This window comes from Schistocerca serialis, chromosome 7 (assembly GCF_023864345.2).
Source record: "Schistocerca serialis cubense isolate TAMUIC-IGC-003099 chromosome 7, iqSchSeri2.2, whole genome shotgun sequence".
Lineage (NCBI taxonomy): Eukaryota > Metazoa > Arthropoda > Insecta > Orthoptera > Acrididae > Schistocerca > Schistocerca serialis.
Window position 1 is genome coordinate 397,848,029 of NC_064644.1, and position 16,515 is coordinate 397,864,543.

General features: G+C 40.1%; 1 protein-coding gene across 1 annotated transcript in view; it reads left to right on the top strand.

The window, feature by feature from the left end:
* LOC126412037 (leucine--tRNA ligase, cytoplasmic) overlaps positions 1 to 16,515 on the top strand; it is a 169,650-nt gene that overhangs the window by 86,322 nt on the left and 66,813 nt on the right. Inside the window, exons 7-9 of the mRNA XM_050081412.1 lie at positions 12,083 to 12,301; positions 12,983 to 13,123; positions 13,210 to 13,334. Of these exons, the coding sequence (XP_049937369.1) occupies positions 12,083 to 12,301; positions 12,983 to 13,123; positions 13,210 to 13,334 (485 nt within the window). The remainder of the gene's footprint in view (positions 1 to 12,082; positions 12,302 to 12,982; positions 13,124 to 13,209; positions 13,335 to 16,515) is intronic.

Genomic DNA, 16,515 nt, shown 5'->3' on the forward strand with positions numbered 1-16,515 from the left:
CGCGAATTCTTTATAGACGAATGGAAAAACTGGTAGAAGCAGACCTTGGTGAAGATCAGTTTGGATTCCGTAGAAATGTTGGAACTCGTGAGGCAATACTAACCTTACGACTTATCTTAGAAGAAAGATTAAGAAAAGGCAAACCTACGTTTCTAGCATTTGTAGACTTAGAGAAAGCTTTTGACAACGTTAACTGGAATACTCTCTTTCAAATTCTAAAGGTGGCAGGGGTAAAATACAGGGAGCGAAAGGCTATTTACAATTTGTACGGAAACCAGATGGCAGTTATAAGAGTCGAGGGGCATGAAAGGGAAGCAGTGGTTGGGAAAGGAGTGAGACAGGGTTGTAGCCTCTCCCCGATGTTATTCAATCTGTATATTGAGCAAGCAGTAAAGGAAACAAAAGAAAAATTCGGAGTAGGTATTAAAATTCATGGAGAAGAAGTAAAAACTTTGAGGTTCGCCGATGACATTGTAATTCTGTCAGAGATAGCAAAGGACTTGGAAGAGCAGTTGAACGGAATGGACAGTGTCTTGAAAGGAGGATATAAGATGAACATCAACAAAAGCAAAACGAGGATAATGGAATGTAGTCAAATTAAATCGGGTGATGCTGAGGGGATTAGATTAGGAAATGAGACACTTAAAGTAGTAAAGGAGTTTTGCTATTTAGGGAGTAAAATAACTGATGATGGTCGAAGCAGAGAGGATATAAAATGTAGACTGGCAATGGCAAGGAAATCGTTTCTGAAGAAGAGAAATTTGTTAACATCGAGTATAGATTTAAGTGTCAGGAAGTCGTTTCTGAAAGTATTTGTATGGAGTGTAGCCATGTATGGAAGTGAAACATGGACGATAACCAGTTTGGACAAGAAGAGAATAGAAGCTTTCGAAATGTGGTGCTACAGAAGAATGCTGAAGATAAGGTGGGTAGATCACGTAACTAATGAGGAGGTATTGAATAGGATTGGGGAGAAGAGAAGTTTGTGGCACAACTTGACTAGAAGAAGGGATCGGTTGGTAGGACATGTTTTGAGGCATCAAGGGATCACAAATTTAGCATTGGAGGACAGCGTGGAGGGTAAAAATCGTAGAGGGAGACCAAGAGATGAATACACTAAGCAGATTCAGAAGGATGTAGGTTGCAGTAGGTACTGGGATATGAAGGAGCTTGCACAGGATAGAGTAGCATGGAGAGCTGCATCAAACCAGTCTCAGGACTGAAGACCACAACAACAACATATATTAAAAGGAGATAGGGAAATCATAGAAACTTCTGTATTAGTGGTAAACTGTCATTATACTCTTTCATTACATTCATGCTTAAACCATGCAAATTTAATCAAATAAATTAGAATACAAGCAATACTTTGCAAAAAGTTGCTGCCTTGTCATTTAAACTAGAGTGTCTGTTTATAAGCTATTATTAGCTTACCATTTGCTTGATTACATTGGTATTTTTGAAATACTGTACGTGCTGAGTTGTGTTTATAGTGCATTACTACATTTTAATAAAGTAGTAGATTTACAACTAACACTGACTGAGCGAGGTGGCGCAGTGATTAGTACACTGGACTCACATTTGAGAAGATGATGTTTCAAACTGTGTCCGACCGTCCTGATTTTGGTTTTCTGCAATTTCCTTAAATCATTTCAGGCAAATGCCGGGATGGTTCCAGTTAAAGGGCACAGCCAACTTCCTTACCAAACCTTCCCTAATCTGATGGGACCAATGACCTCGCTGTTTCGTCCCCGCCCCCAAATCAACTAGCCAGCCAACAAACACTGCTACTTGCCCTGTAGCTAACAGAACTTTTCAATCCTTGAATCTAAATATGTGTAAAAAGAGTGGCAGACAAGATATTTTTTTAATTGGTTGGGATTTCCATTTCTTGTTCTATGTTAGGTGGCAGCTTGTTGGATGTCTTATCGTGAACATACGTAACACTATTCTGAACCCTAGACAAGGAGGCAAGTTTACTTTAAAATTAGTTTTAATGTCTTATCAGCATAAGGCATTAATGAGTAAATTTGTTGGGACGTTAGCTTGAGAAATGAAAGATCCTTTAAAAGGTTTCTGGAAGACATACCTCACTTACTGTACGCAATATTCTTACAGCTTGCTCCTATTGAATATCTACTTTATTTATTGTAGGTTAATCCCACAATACAAAAACAATGAAAATATGCAACATAAGCCAACATTCTTGTCTTTAGTTCAACACAATGAAAGATGCTTCTAAGTGCAAGACATACCAAACTGAATTTCTCAATTAGTTTATGTGTTGACACCATTCTAACTTGTTATCCGTATGGTCCCCAATGAAGTTTGCACGGTTTGAAATCACAAAATATGGGTGTCAGGAAATGGTTTCCACACCATATAGGAATAGCCTGTAGTGAGAGCCTCTATTTGGAGCGAGTGACACCAGGGCAGAAGGTCTACTGTGAGGTATATCACACTTTCTCAGAGTGGTGGCCATACAGTATCACCAGATATGTTAGTTCATTAGCTAGTTTTATGTTCCGTGGATCATTTACACTGTAAATCATAATGATGTAGAAAGTCACTTTACATTCACATTACGAATTAATTTGTGAATATGGCTACATGCTGTACATTTAAAAGCTTTTTTTCTCTTATTGTTATTTATTTATTTTAATGTACAGATGTGAGTTAGTAATTCATAACCACCACCATTTACACATTACAATAATACAAATTCTTCTGCAAAATAGGAGAAATTGCCAAGGTGAAACCGTTCTGGTTTGTTTTTAAATTTCACTTGTCTGTCTGTCAGACATTCCAGTGGTCTTGCTGCAGTGATAATACCAGTTCCTGTCAGATCACTAAAGATAAGTACTGTCGGGCTTGGCTAGCACTTGGATGGGTCACCATCCAGGTCTGCCGAATGAGGTGCATCCAGCCCTTGTGAGGCCAGTTGAGTAGCTGCTTGATTGAGAAGTAGTGACACTGGTCACAAAACTGAAAACAGACAGGAGAGCTGTGTGCTGACCACATGCCCCTCCATATCCACATTCAGTGACACATGTTGGCTAAGGATGACACAGCAGCTGGTCGGTAGTGTTGGTCCTCCAAGGCCTGTTTGGACAGTGTTCACTTGACATCTCATGGAAATCGGGTTTTCTGCCAGATATCAGCATCTTCCAAACACGATATTTCGACGTCATTACTTGACGTCTTCATCAGGTGTTCCCTGACACTGGCTGCTTGCTGGACCGGGTCGCATATTTATGCCTGCCCGGTGCTTGGTGTTCTGTTTGCCGTTCCCTAGTCGGTCCACACCCGCGAGTCACGCTATTCTGCCGCTCTAGGTGTTCCCTATTCTGTCCGCGCCCACTCTGCCGCCTCCAACTGCGGTCGTGGCCTCCTGGTGTTGCCTTCTTGGTCCGCACCCGTGAGTGGCGCTCCCCTGCCACTCTGGACGTTCCCTATTCTGTCCGCACCCGCTCTGGCCGCCTCCATCTGCGGTGGTGGCCTCTTGGTGTTCCCTTTTCGGTCCGCGCCCGTGAGTGGCGCTCCCCTGCCGCTCTGGACGTTCCCTATTCCATTCGCGCCTGCTCTGGCTGCCTCCAACTGCGGTCGTGGCCTCCTGGTGTTCCCTTCTCGGTCCGCACCCGCGAGTGGCGCTCCCCTGCCACTCTGGACGTTCCCTATTCCGTCCGCGCCCGCTCTGGCTGCCTCCGACTGCGGCTGAGGCTTCCTGGTGTTCCCTTCTTGGTTCGTGCCCGCAGTGTGCGGATGTCTGCAGACTTAATGGTCAGTTTTGACGTGGTGTCCCTGTTCACCAGAGTGCCCCTTAAGGACACGCTTGACTTAATCAGTGAGAAGTTTGATGGAGCTGTGCTGGATCTGTTTAAGCATATTCTAACATCGACTTACTTCCTATGTGGAGGTCAATTCTATGAACAGACTGAAGGGGTGGCGATGGATAGCCCCTTGTCACCAGTAGTGGCCAACCTGTTTATGGAGAAGTTCGAGGACGAGGCTCTTACAACTGCCACTTACCAGCCAACATGCTTCCTGAGATACATTGATGACACATTTGTCATTTGGCCCCACGGTCGCGAAAAACTGGAAGACTTCCTGGACCACCTGAACTCAAGGCATCCGAATATTAAATTCACCATGGAGCTAGAAAAGGATGGTCAGCTTCCGTTTCTGGATGTCCTGGTGAAGAAGAAGGCGGATGGCACCTTCAGCCACAGTGTGTACCGAAAGCCAACACACACAGACTTATACCTACAGGCCAACAGCTGCCACCACCCAGCACAAAAGACCGGGGTGCTTAGAACACTCGTACACCGAGCCATGACACTGTCTGACTCTGACAGCCTGGCGGGGGAACTTTAACATCTTCAAAAAGTGTTTGCTAACAACGGAGTCTCATCCAGGGACATCCACAGAGCTCTACATCCCGCCAGACACCAGGATACACCGGAGAACGAGCAAGAAGAAGAAATCAAGAAGCTGGCATTTTTACCGTATGCCGGGCCTGTTTCTGCCAAGATCAGCAGAATACTAATGAAACATAACATGAAGAGTGTCTTCTGCCCACCTAGCAAAATCAGGGCTTTACTTGGAACAGTCAAAGATGACCTGGGCTTAAGGAAGCCTGGCATTTACAATATTCCTTGTGAATGCGGTATGTCCTACATTGGCCAAACGACTAGAACGGTTGAAATCAGATGTAAGGAACACCAACGACATACCAGGTTAAGGCAGGCCACAAAATCAGCAATAGCAGAACACTGCCTAGAGTTGGAACATTCCATGGATTATGAGAACACCAAGGTCATGGTCCAGACCCCCAGGTTTTGGGATAGTGTCATCATTGAATCTATAGAGATAAAGATGGCACAAAACCTGATTAACCGGGAAGCAGGATACCAGCTAAGCACTGCATGGAACTCGGCATTCGAACTGCTGAAGCAATACCAGAGAAAATATGTTTCCAACACCAACAACGAGCCTCAGACATCTGCACACTGCAGGCACGAACCAAGAAGGGAACACCAGGAAGCCTCAGTCGGAGGCGGCCAGAGCGGGCACAGACGGAATAGGGAACGTCCAGAGCGGCAAGGGAGCGCCACTCACGGGTGCGGACCGACTAGGGAACAGCAAACAGAACACCAAGCACCGGGCAGGCATAAATATGCGACCCGGTCCAGCAAGCAGCCAGTCTCAGGGAACACCTGATGAAGACATCAAATAATGACGTCGAAATATCGTGTTTGGAAGACGCTGATATCTGGCAGAAAACCCAATTTCCACTAGATGTCATCAAATCGCCGGGAAAGTCTAAGAAATTACAGTGTTCACTTGTTTGTCAGTCAGTCATTTTATATCACTGGGTCAGTTACTACAATTTTTAGTTGCTGTGTTATACGCTATTTGTTGCGCTAAAGAAAACCTTAATGCAGAATAACGACTAATTTTTCCTTCTGGTATTGAAATTATGTACATCATTGTTCCTTTTGTACTGCAGTGGATTATTTACAACAAACTTCATGAGTAAACATACTGTGAAGCAGTAGTCAAAATGCCCAACTCCTTAAACAGATATCTTCAAGATGAGTGTGTTGAGCTCCACTTTGAGCAGTGAAGACTTAATTCCTTATAGCTGAGTTACGTCAGAACATTACTCGATATATGTTGCTGGAGGACACTGCCTTATTGTAGACACCTTTAGAATCAGAAGGGGTGGGGAGGTTGCTAATTCAATGACACTATGGGCTATGCCGGCAGTGGCATAGCTACTGGCAGCCTCACCAGACAAGACTAAGCAGAACTGTCCGACAAAGAGTATTCCACAACTTAGGGCAGGAGGACTGTCTTTTTCGTAGGGGTCTCCATCAACAGTGATTGGGTATTTGCATGGTGATACCAGATTTCCCAAGCTGGGGACTGGCTGGCACCACCAGACCTCTTCAACTGTGAACTGTGGGCATACTTCAGGGACCATGATTAGACGTAGTCGTGGAATGTTGTGTGTGTCAAAGAATGGAGGCCTTGGCTTCAATGCCTGGACTGCAAAGAAGGCACCTCAACCTCAAGGTGTGCTGTGTATTGACAAGGTGAATGGCTGTTGAGGTAAAACAGTCTCTAGAAGACAATCTGTGGGACACCTGTCGCCCTCCAGTTACATAAGGCTGGCTCAGGCACAGAGGGTTTTGCTTGTTTCTATATTTATCTCCCTAGCAGCTCAGGGAATCTCTGTTGTGTGAATTCAGTTCAAATCTTCTACTGATGGGACAAGTGTACTGTCAGGTAGTACCTGCACACACCTGATAAAGAGCGCTCAGTTGTTCAGCCTGCCGGAGAAGAAATCAGAATTGTAGTTACTGGGCACTAGTCTACCATAACATCATAAATCAACACCTTGTGATGACTGAAACAAAGACCATTGTTTTTTAATGTCAAGCAAAACAGAGCTCTAACTCTTACTTAAAGAAATCTCTTATCTCTGTTTATAATGTTATCAGACAGCTGGATTTCAATAGCTTCTTTCACAATACAGTCCTAATAACATGACGCAGGGCAACCACGTGTGTCTCATTGTACAACATTTTATGTCCTTCAGTAAGACAGTGTTTCCACAAATGCAGTTTTCTCAGGCTGAAACAAAGGTGTGTTGTGATGGTGCTCAATGCGTCGATCGTGGACCATATGAATCGTTTGTCCAATATAGGCTTTCCTGCAGTGTCAGGATACTTTCCTCAAGTCAAAATCATCCTTTGCTGAGCCAAGCAGTGTTCTAGTCTTAGCTGGGAGGCAGAATACACTTTTAATCTCAAATCTTTATAAAACTCTTCTTATTTTTAAAGGTATGTTACACACAAAAGATAGAAATACCATTGTATCTTCTGTTGGTTCCTGCGAAGGTGCAATCTGTAAAGCACAACAGATCTGATTGTCAGTATAAACATTCTGTGTGAACACTGCCTTTAGATGATCCAGTTCTTGTGTCAAACTATCTGCATCTGAGGTGGCATAAGGTCTTTTTTTACCAATGTATGGAGGATCCTTTTGCGTTGATATATGGACGACAACTTGATGCGTGAAGATACTGGTCCGTATGCCTGGGCTTACGATAAACACTTGCATCCTAATATGTCTGCAAAATTCCCTGCCATTGCAGGAAAGCCTATATTGGACAAACAATTTGTACCGTCTTGTATTGCTTTGTGGAGCAATATCACACACACTTTTATTTCAGCCAGAAATATCTGTGGTTGTGGAACATTGTCTTACTGAAGGACATAAAATGTACAATGAGACACAAGTAGTTTGTGATCATTTTGAGTTGGACTTCACAAGAAGTTATCATGTAGAAAATTCAGTCTAAGACTGATCCTTGGGGAACCCCCTATGCGATTTCTGCGCAGTCAGAATCATCTCCCCTGATCACATTGGTTGAATTACTAAGAACAACTTTCTTCACTCTTGTGATTAGATATGACATCCGTTGGTTGGCTATACCATCAATTCCATAAAACCACAATTTATCCAAGAGAATTTGTGATTCACAGAGTCAAATTTCTGTACATAGGTCGCAGAAAATACCAGTCGACATTACTTCTTGTTATTTAATGCTTGTAAAATTTGGTGATTGAACATGTAATGGAGTTTTCAGTGGAGTTGTCTTCTGAAATACAGTCTGTGATTTACTGAGGATATTATTGTTGCTCAGGTGGGATACTACTCTACAATACATTATCTTCTCAGAATATTTGGTAAATGATGTCAGTAGTCACAGGTCAGCAGTTGACATTTCTCCTATCACCTTTCTTGTAGAGACGTTTAACAATGGCATATTTCAATCTCTCTGGAAAAATGCCCTGAGATAGTGATGCATCACATATCCATGAATTTTAGTATAGGGGAACAAATCTTTATTATCCTGATGGAAATGTTGGCAGGTCTAGATGAGCCTTTATTTTTGACAGAATATTTAATTCGCTGTATGTCCATCGTTTTAGAGATGGTTGCGGGACTCTGCTGTTCGATAGAGGATGTCAAATTAAACACCTCTCAGCCACCAGATTTCCAACCTTATTTTATTTGGCAACCAGTTTCAGAATTTTACTGTGCCATTTTCAGGCCCTTGACAGACATGTAGGAAAAATCTACTTCGGTTGTGATCAAAACGGGGGCCAGTGATATTGATATTAGTAGATTTTTGCTATAATGATCACTTCAACAATCACCTGCAGACTGAATTTAATTTTCTTAATTTCAGAGGAGAAGTTGGTGATTCATTCATATGACTAAATTTTACGAGAGTTGCCTTTTTAACATAACTGCTTTGATTTTTCTCTTGAACTGTTGATTACCATACACATTCGTTACCTGTGACTCTTCATTAGTAACCCTTCCATTTAATTCAAAAGTTATGTTATCCTGTTCTCTGACTGGTTGTCTTGTCTAATTTTGCTATATTCCATGTAGCCTTAAGTCTTTTGTCGGAATTACAGATTTATGACATAATGTGCTTATTCCTTGATTTTTTAACAACTTTTATAAATAATTTTGGATAGTTTTTGTAGTGTGCAACTACTGCAGGATCTACTGCTTCTTGCCAATGATACATTTCCATTTGCCTTTCACAAGATACTTTTAACTCCCCAATGAGTGGTGTTTTTTTACGTAACTGTTTAGTGTCCTTTCTGATTAGCTTAGACGGAAAGCTGCTTTCAAATAATGGTACGAATTTATCATGGAACAGGTTGAATTTCATGACAGCTTTTGGTTCATAGAAAATTTTGTTCCAGGTAACCTCGTGAAACTACCCTTAAAATCATTTGTCCACTGAGGAGTATCAATACTGTGAAGACGCCATACTATATATCCTAACTAACTGTGCATCATGGTCAGAGAGAGCATTTGTTACTGGGTGTAAAGTTATTTTCTTGCTTTAAGCCTTCATCAAAGAAAACAGGGTCAATTAGAGTCCTCTTGTCATTATTCACAGGAGGGGGAGTTTACTGAGATTAAATTGAAGTATCAAAATAAGGTTTCCTAGTCATTTTGCATATCAAACTTATTTCAAAAATCTACATTAAAATCACCACAGACTATTAACTGTTTGCTGCTGTCTGACAGGTAGTGTAGTAAGCAATCCAAATTCCTTGTAAACAATTCAAAATTTCCGAGCAGAGGTCTATATACAGTTACAATTAAAAGTTGACTATTTTTCCACTATTAATTCACAAGCACACACTTCCATGTGCTGACCACTACAAAACCTACTTAATTTCTGTCTTGATATATGGTATGTAACAACTCCTTTTGCTATGTTACTTGTACATGAGTAAGATGCTGGAATGTAATATTTTGTATTTTTCTCTGATGCTATGGCTATGTGGTTCTCAGATAGGCACAGAATGTCTATCATTTCAGGACTTTCTCAATTTTTTAAACATGTACCTTATTACCCAACCCTCAAATATTGTGCTGAAATAAGCTAATTTTACATTTATGTAGGTTCTGAAGCATATTGTGAGGCTCTTCTGTTAATTTAACTTCTTTTCCAGCAGGGTGCCTGAATTATTTTTCTAAATGAAAAAAGATGGTCCCCTCTGACATCAGTACTCATAGCAATGGGGTGATGATGCCTCCGCCCTTCTTTTTTTCTCCTGTACATTTTCCGCAAGAAGCTCAGCTATCCTGTCTTTCCCTCTTTTATTCAGGTGTGGGTGTGTTTAGTATATCTCCATATCACAATTGTAGCATCAGGCACTGCACTGCAGTTAATAGCACCATTCTCAGTGTGTATACACATCGCATTGCAGAGTTAAAACAGCACTGGTCATGGTGCCGTCGGACCTCAACAAAAGTCACGCTTGTGTCTGTCTAGCCAAGCTGCTCCCTGCTCCAGCCAAGCTGCTCCCTGCTCCCCCTACTCTGATATCCTGACCATCTTTGTCAAAATCTATACACAATTTCCTTTCATCCTGTGTCATCTGGCTAGGCTTTCACTTAGCTTCACAACACTTGTGACCTGGTACCAGGTTCCTGATTTGTCCTGGCATAAACATCTCCCATGGCTGTTACCTAGCAGCAAGACTCTTTTAATGCTACTTGCTGTTGGTACTGACTTACACCTAGTTTCCTTGCTTGAAGTTTGCTGCACCCTACTGTGACCTACAGCAGGATAAGATTATTCACCCACAACATCAGGTAACAAGTCAAACCTGTTAGATACTGTAACCTCAAATGTAGATGGAGTTGCAAAGCTTGTTGCCCTTTCCCCGTTACTTTTTGCATGTACCCAGTTCCCATTATCTTTCCCTCTTTTCAACCTATCTAGTTCATATTTCATGTAATCAGGGCACAAATCTTTGCCTCCTGTTCAGTACACCCCCCCCCCCCCCCACACACACACACACACACCCAGCATCATTGAGTCTTCCATTCAGTTCCCCACTTCAATCGCCCCAGTCTGTGCATACCACTCCCTGTCTGACTACCTTATGGCGACATCCACACTCATCACACAATGCAGCACTTCAAAACAGAATTCAATCACATAACGCATTTTACAGTAATTTACAAGCTGCAAAAATTAGACCTATGGGTTAGCTGTTATAACGTGAGAAGTTAATTATTTTTGCTTAAAACAAGAACTTGGCACTCACTTCACTCAACTGTTAATCAACTTTTTCACCATAAAATTTAACTTTTAATTGCTACCTATTAGACAATGCTTACTATTGGTAGAATACAGCCTACTCTGCATTGTTCGATTTTACTTGATAATTTAGAAACAAAACCTCAGATCACAAAATATTCAATTGTCTGGGTAAAGAGAGCATAAAAGAACAAACTATTTCATACCATCACTTTATTGTATGAAAATTGTTTAATGCAGAGCTATGAACCTATAATGTTCACACCCAGTTAATTATGGGAGGAAACTCAGGCCAGGAGAAATGCAAGTAAACATCCAGTACTGATGGTGAATCATTCACAACAAAAAACAACTTTTCTTTGTCAAAATAGAGCCAGTATAGAAAATAAGAAATGTGGATCCTTTCCAATTGAAATACACTTCCTTGCACTGCAGTTCTTTTATAACTTCCTCTGCTGTTGTTTGCACAAGACTCTCCGTGCTTAATAAGTATTCACACAGTGCTTCTCATGCTGTTCCTACCAGTGTCCCCATGTCCTCATGTGCAATATAAGCACAGATCAGTGTGATTTTGTGATTTCTGTCACTGTTTTGCTCTCATATCCAGTTGCATAATACTTTTGTGCGTTCTTGCTTTGTCACTGCAACTATTCTTGCTTCTTTTTCTTTTCCACCATCATCCCTTCTAGTCATTAGTTGTTACTTTTTTGGCAGATGGTAAGTCAATGATGATCTCTCATTAAAAAAAAAAGGTTTGATGATGTGATGACTATCAGATTATTATGTCAAACAATGTAAAATCCAGGATGGAATGTAACTACTAACTGGTTTCAGTTGCCTGAGACTGCATTTGCATTTGCATGCTTGCTTGCTTGCTGTGTGTGTGTGTGTGTGTGTGTGTGTGTGTGTGTCATCTGTCATCTATTGTTGATGAAGGCCTTACTGTTCGTCGAAAGCTTTATTTGTGACGTTCTTTTTTGTTGTGGCCATCTGCAACTTAGCATCTCCGCTACATGGTAATTGTCAGATTATAATGTGATGACTGTCAGATTCAGTGCAGCCACTCTCCATGTACTAATGTTTGTAATGTTTACAGTTGCAATTGTTTGTATTGGTGTTTGCCGTTAAAGTTATCTATGTGAAATAAATATTTCATGAGACATTTGTTACTTCCAGAAATTGATCCAGTAAAATTTCAAAATGTCTGAGTTATTTGTAAAAATGGTAACGTAACTTTACTGTGGAAACTTATATTGTCAGGATTCAGATTACAGATATGTAAAATAAGGCTGAACCACAGTTTGCTATTTCCATTTTATTTTTGAATTGAAGAATCTTCTGCTACTTTTCTCCATTTTTGCCTTAAATTTCTGCAAATTGTAGTTTCTGTTATGTACTAAATGATTTAGGTTTTAATGTTTCTTACAGGATCTTATGGGTGTGGGACTGAGTGCACCTTTGACTGCTTACAAGACCATTTATGTGTTGCCTATGATGACAATAAAAGAGGACAAAGGCACAGGTGTGGTAACAAGTGTTCCATCAGACTCTCCAGATGATTATGCAGCTCTTGGGGATCTGAAACGGAAACAACCGTTTCGGGAAAAATATGGCATTGAAGATCATATGATTTTCCCCTTTGACCCTGTAAGTTCATGTTCTTGTATATTTAGGAAATTATTATTACACATTCTTCAATATATGTTATAAATTACATTGTATTTTAAAGAAATTGTGAAAGTCAGTTTGTCATAAACACATTTATGCTATGTAAAATAAGAGAAAGGCAACCACTCATTTATAGTGTGTACTTGTGCTAGAAAAAAAGCTAGCTCTTGGAAGCTAGTGTGAATGCTGTTCACTGTTATGTTTTTTTGTGCCCCGCACTTCTATCTGCTATAGACACGTGGTTGCCTTTCCCTTATTTTGTGTATTGCTCCACAGTAAGTTTTTCTGGGATGACTAAAATCTGATTGGGGAAAATTATTCACGGATATGCATGTTTAGAACTTGGTGGGGCATGTGAGAATAGAATTACCAACACCAGTCAAACTGTGCTTTTAACTAAGAGGAAAATAGTGGTTGAAAGTAGAGACTGATTGCTGATATTGCTAGGGATAGCATATGTTTCTTTGCATCAATAAATAAAATATTTTTCTGTATGTTCACAAAGTTCCTCCCTAGTACAAACATAAGCTCTCTTAAAACTCTCCCAGTGCACATTAATTAATGTAATATCACACAGTGGCCAAAGCTCACAGAAGTTGCTGAAATGGATTTAGTTGAAAGCATATATAATTTTTAATTCCTCATTTCAATTTACCACAGATTCCAGTTATTGAAGTACCGGAATATGGCCAACTTACAGCAGTGACTTTGTGCGAGCAATTGAAAGTGCAGAGTCAGAATGACCATGAAAAACTTCAACAAGCTAAGGAATTGGCATATCTCAAAGCCTTCTATGATGGGGTATGTAGTTATCAGGGTATTTGATGAAAAGTGGAAATAGTTGCAAAATAAATTTTGTACTAAACATATCCTGGAAATTTTAACAGATTATGGTGGTTGGTGACTTTAAAGGAAAGAGAGTTCAGGATGTGAAGAAACTGATACAGAAGCAAATGGTAGACTCTTCACAAGCAGTCATATATTACGAACCAGAGAAACAAGTGATCTCCAGGTGACTTTCCAACTCATTGTTATACTAACTTTTTTTTATAATCTTTGAATTACTGGCCATAATCTTTGTCAGCTTCTTTTAAAATAATAAGTACTGTATAGTGATGCAGCTAGTTTCTTCACTGGCTTCCTCAGAGTAAAGAAAAATCGAAAGTATGGTATTAACTTGGGGGGAAACTAAGTTGATCATTAAGTCTGTTGTTACCACAGTACTTTTGTAGAAAATAATTACATGCAACTTACAGTGTTGAACTCAGCTTGTCATAGCTGATAACTCCGTGTTTGTGAGCAGAATAATTGTGATATTGAGAAATTAAAACTGAGATAGTCAACTTTCCTTAACAGCATAGAGGTTCTGATTCATTGAACAAATTAGTAGGACAATGTCCATAATGACTAAACCTGATGAAACCACACTTAAAAATTGCACACGCAGAAACTGTTCCAAACTCATCACGAATCGTGTAGTAACCAAGTAATACACAAAACTGATCCAACCAACACAAATATGGATTTATACATAAACCTCTGAACAATAATGGTAATAAGCATGTAACGACTCCTCACATCACAAGACTAAAGAATCATACAGAAAGTTCACCAATGCACGGAACAACTAATGTAAGTGGTACAAAGTAAAGTGTATATAGTGAGCATGGTCAGCATTGCTCCGCATGCATATTGTACAGGCGTGAATTGCCGGTAGAGGACACTGTAGAGACGTGACGTGTGCACACTTCCTACAGGCAGCATCTAGTGGCTGGCCCACACTGATAGAGTTGGCAGATGATTTAAGTACACACACCCTAGTAGCAGGATACAGCATTGCTGAATTTATAGAAAACATTTGTTCGTGTCCCCTTGGTGTCTGTAGTGTGATTCATTTTGCAGTAGTCTGTAAAATAGTTTTCTTGCATGTACTTGGGAAGCTGTGCTGGTGGTAGATAAGTAATGAATAATATTTTTCCCCCTCTTGAAAGATAATTTCAGCATCAAGTTGCTCCTAAACACAGCTCAGTTAATCACTTAAAAGCTGCTGTTTATATATTTGTAGTTCTAATGCTAGTACTTTACCTAAGAAATTATTATTACTGTCAAAATACAGACATTTTAATGCTTTAATAGCTATGCTTAGAATTTTAGAATGAAGTTTATAGTGTGATTTAATCTTGTGATCATGTGTGTTCCTTGATATCAAGTAGTACTCTCTTAGTTTTACATGATATTTTGATTTCGTTCTAACCCAGAGTTGATGAGCATTTGATCTACTTCTTGCAGGCTAACGTCTTAGGATAACAATTTTCAAAATAGACTATGATTGTGTTAGAGGTACATTATATTTTTCATTAACACCAAGTGTTTTGTGTATACCTGTGCAGTCTTGTATTTTGCAAATGTCTAAAATGCCTATTGAATTTCTCAATTCCTTTTGCATCCATTAGCCTTGTAGTTTTTCATTTCATTCTATTTGTCATACACCCTGTCATTAAATGTCAGCAATTGGCCTAGGCTAGGAATTACATTAGGACTTCTCAATATTGATGCGTCTATGTCAATGTTGTCAGTAATAATAAATGATGTGATCTTCAGTCCAAAGACTGGTTTGATGCAGCTCTGTTCTCTACTCTGACCTGTGCAAGCCTCTTCATCTTTTGAGTAACTACTACAGTCTATATCCCTCTTAATATGCTTACTGTAGTCATCTCTTGGTCTCGGTGTACAGTTTTTACCTGCCATGCTTACCTCCAGTACTAAATTGGTGATCCCTTGATGCCTCAGAATGTGTCCTACCAACCAGTCCCTTCTTCTAGTCAAGTTGTGCCACAAATTTCTCTTCTCCCCAATTTTATTCAGTACCTCCTCATTAGTTACATGTTCTGTTGATCTAATTTTTAGCATTCTTCTGTAGCACCATATTTCAAAAGCTTCTATTCTCTTCTTGTCTAAACTATTTATTATCCATGTTTCACTTCCATACATGGTTTTGACAATGTTAACTGGAATACTCTCTTTCAAATTCTGAAGGTGTCAGGTATAAAATACAGGGAGCGAAAGGCTATTTACAATTTGTACAGAAATCAGATGGCAGTTATAAGAGTCGAGGGGCATGAAAGGGAAGCACTGGTTGGGAAAGGAGTGAGACAGGGTTGTAGCCTCTCCCCGATGTTATTCAATCTGTATATTGAGCAAGCAGTAAAGGAAACAAAAGAAAAATTTGGAGTAGGTATTAAAATCCATGGAGAAGAAATAAAAACTTTGAGGTTCGCCGATGACATTGTAATTCTGTCAGAGACAGCAAAGGACTTGGAAGAGCAGTTGAACGGAATGGACAGTGTCTTGAAAGGAGGATATAAGATGAACATCAACAAAAGCAAAACGAGGATAATGGAATGTAGTCAAATTAAATCGGGTGATGCTGAGGGAATTAGATTAGGAAATGAAACACTTAAAGTAGTAAAGGAGTTTTGCTATTTAGGGAGTAAAATAACTGATGATGATCGAAGTAGAGAGGATATAAAATGTAGACTGGCAATGGCAAGGAAAGCGTTTCTGAAGAAGAGAAATTTGTTAACATCGAATATAGATTTAAGTGTCAGGAAGTCGTTTCTGAAAGTATTTGTGTGGAGTGTGGCCATGTATGGAAGTGAAACATGGACGATAACTAGTTTGTACAAGAAGAGAATAGAAGCTTTCGAAATGTGGTGCTACAGAAGAATGCTGAAGATAAGGTGGGTAGATCACGTAACTAATGAGGAGGTATTGAACAGGATTGGGGAGAAGAGAAGTTTGTGGCACAGTTTGACTAGAAGAAGGGATCGGTTGGTAGGACATGTTTTGAGGCATCAAGGGCTCACAAATTTAGGGCAGCACGGAGGGTAAAAATCGTAGAGGGAGACCAAGAGATGAATACACTAAGCAGATTCAGAAGGATGTAGGTTGCAGTAGGTACTGGGATATGAAGAAGCTTGCACAGGATAGAGTAGCATGGAGAGCTGCATCAAACCAGTCTCAGGACTGAAGACCACAACAACAACAACAACAACAACATGGTTACACTCCATACAAAAACTTTCAGAAAGGACTTCGTGACACTTAAATCAATACTCGATGTTAACAAATTTCTCTTCTTCAGAAACACTTTTCTTGCCATTGCCAGTGCACATTTTATATTCTCGCTACCT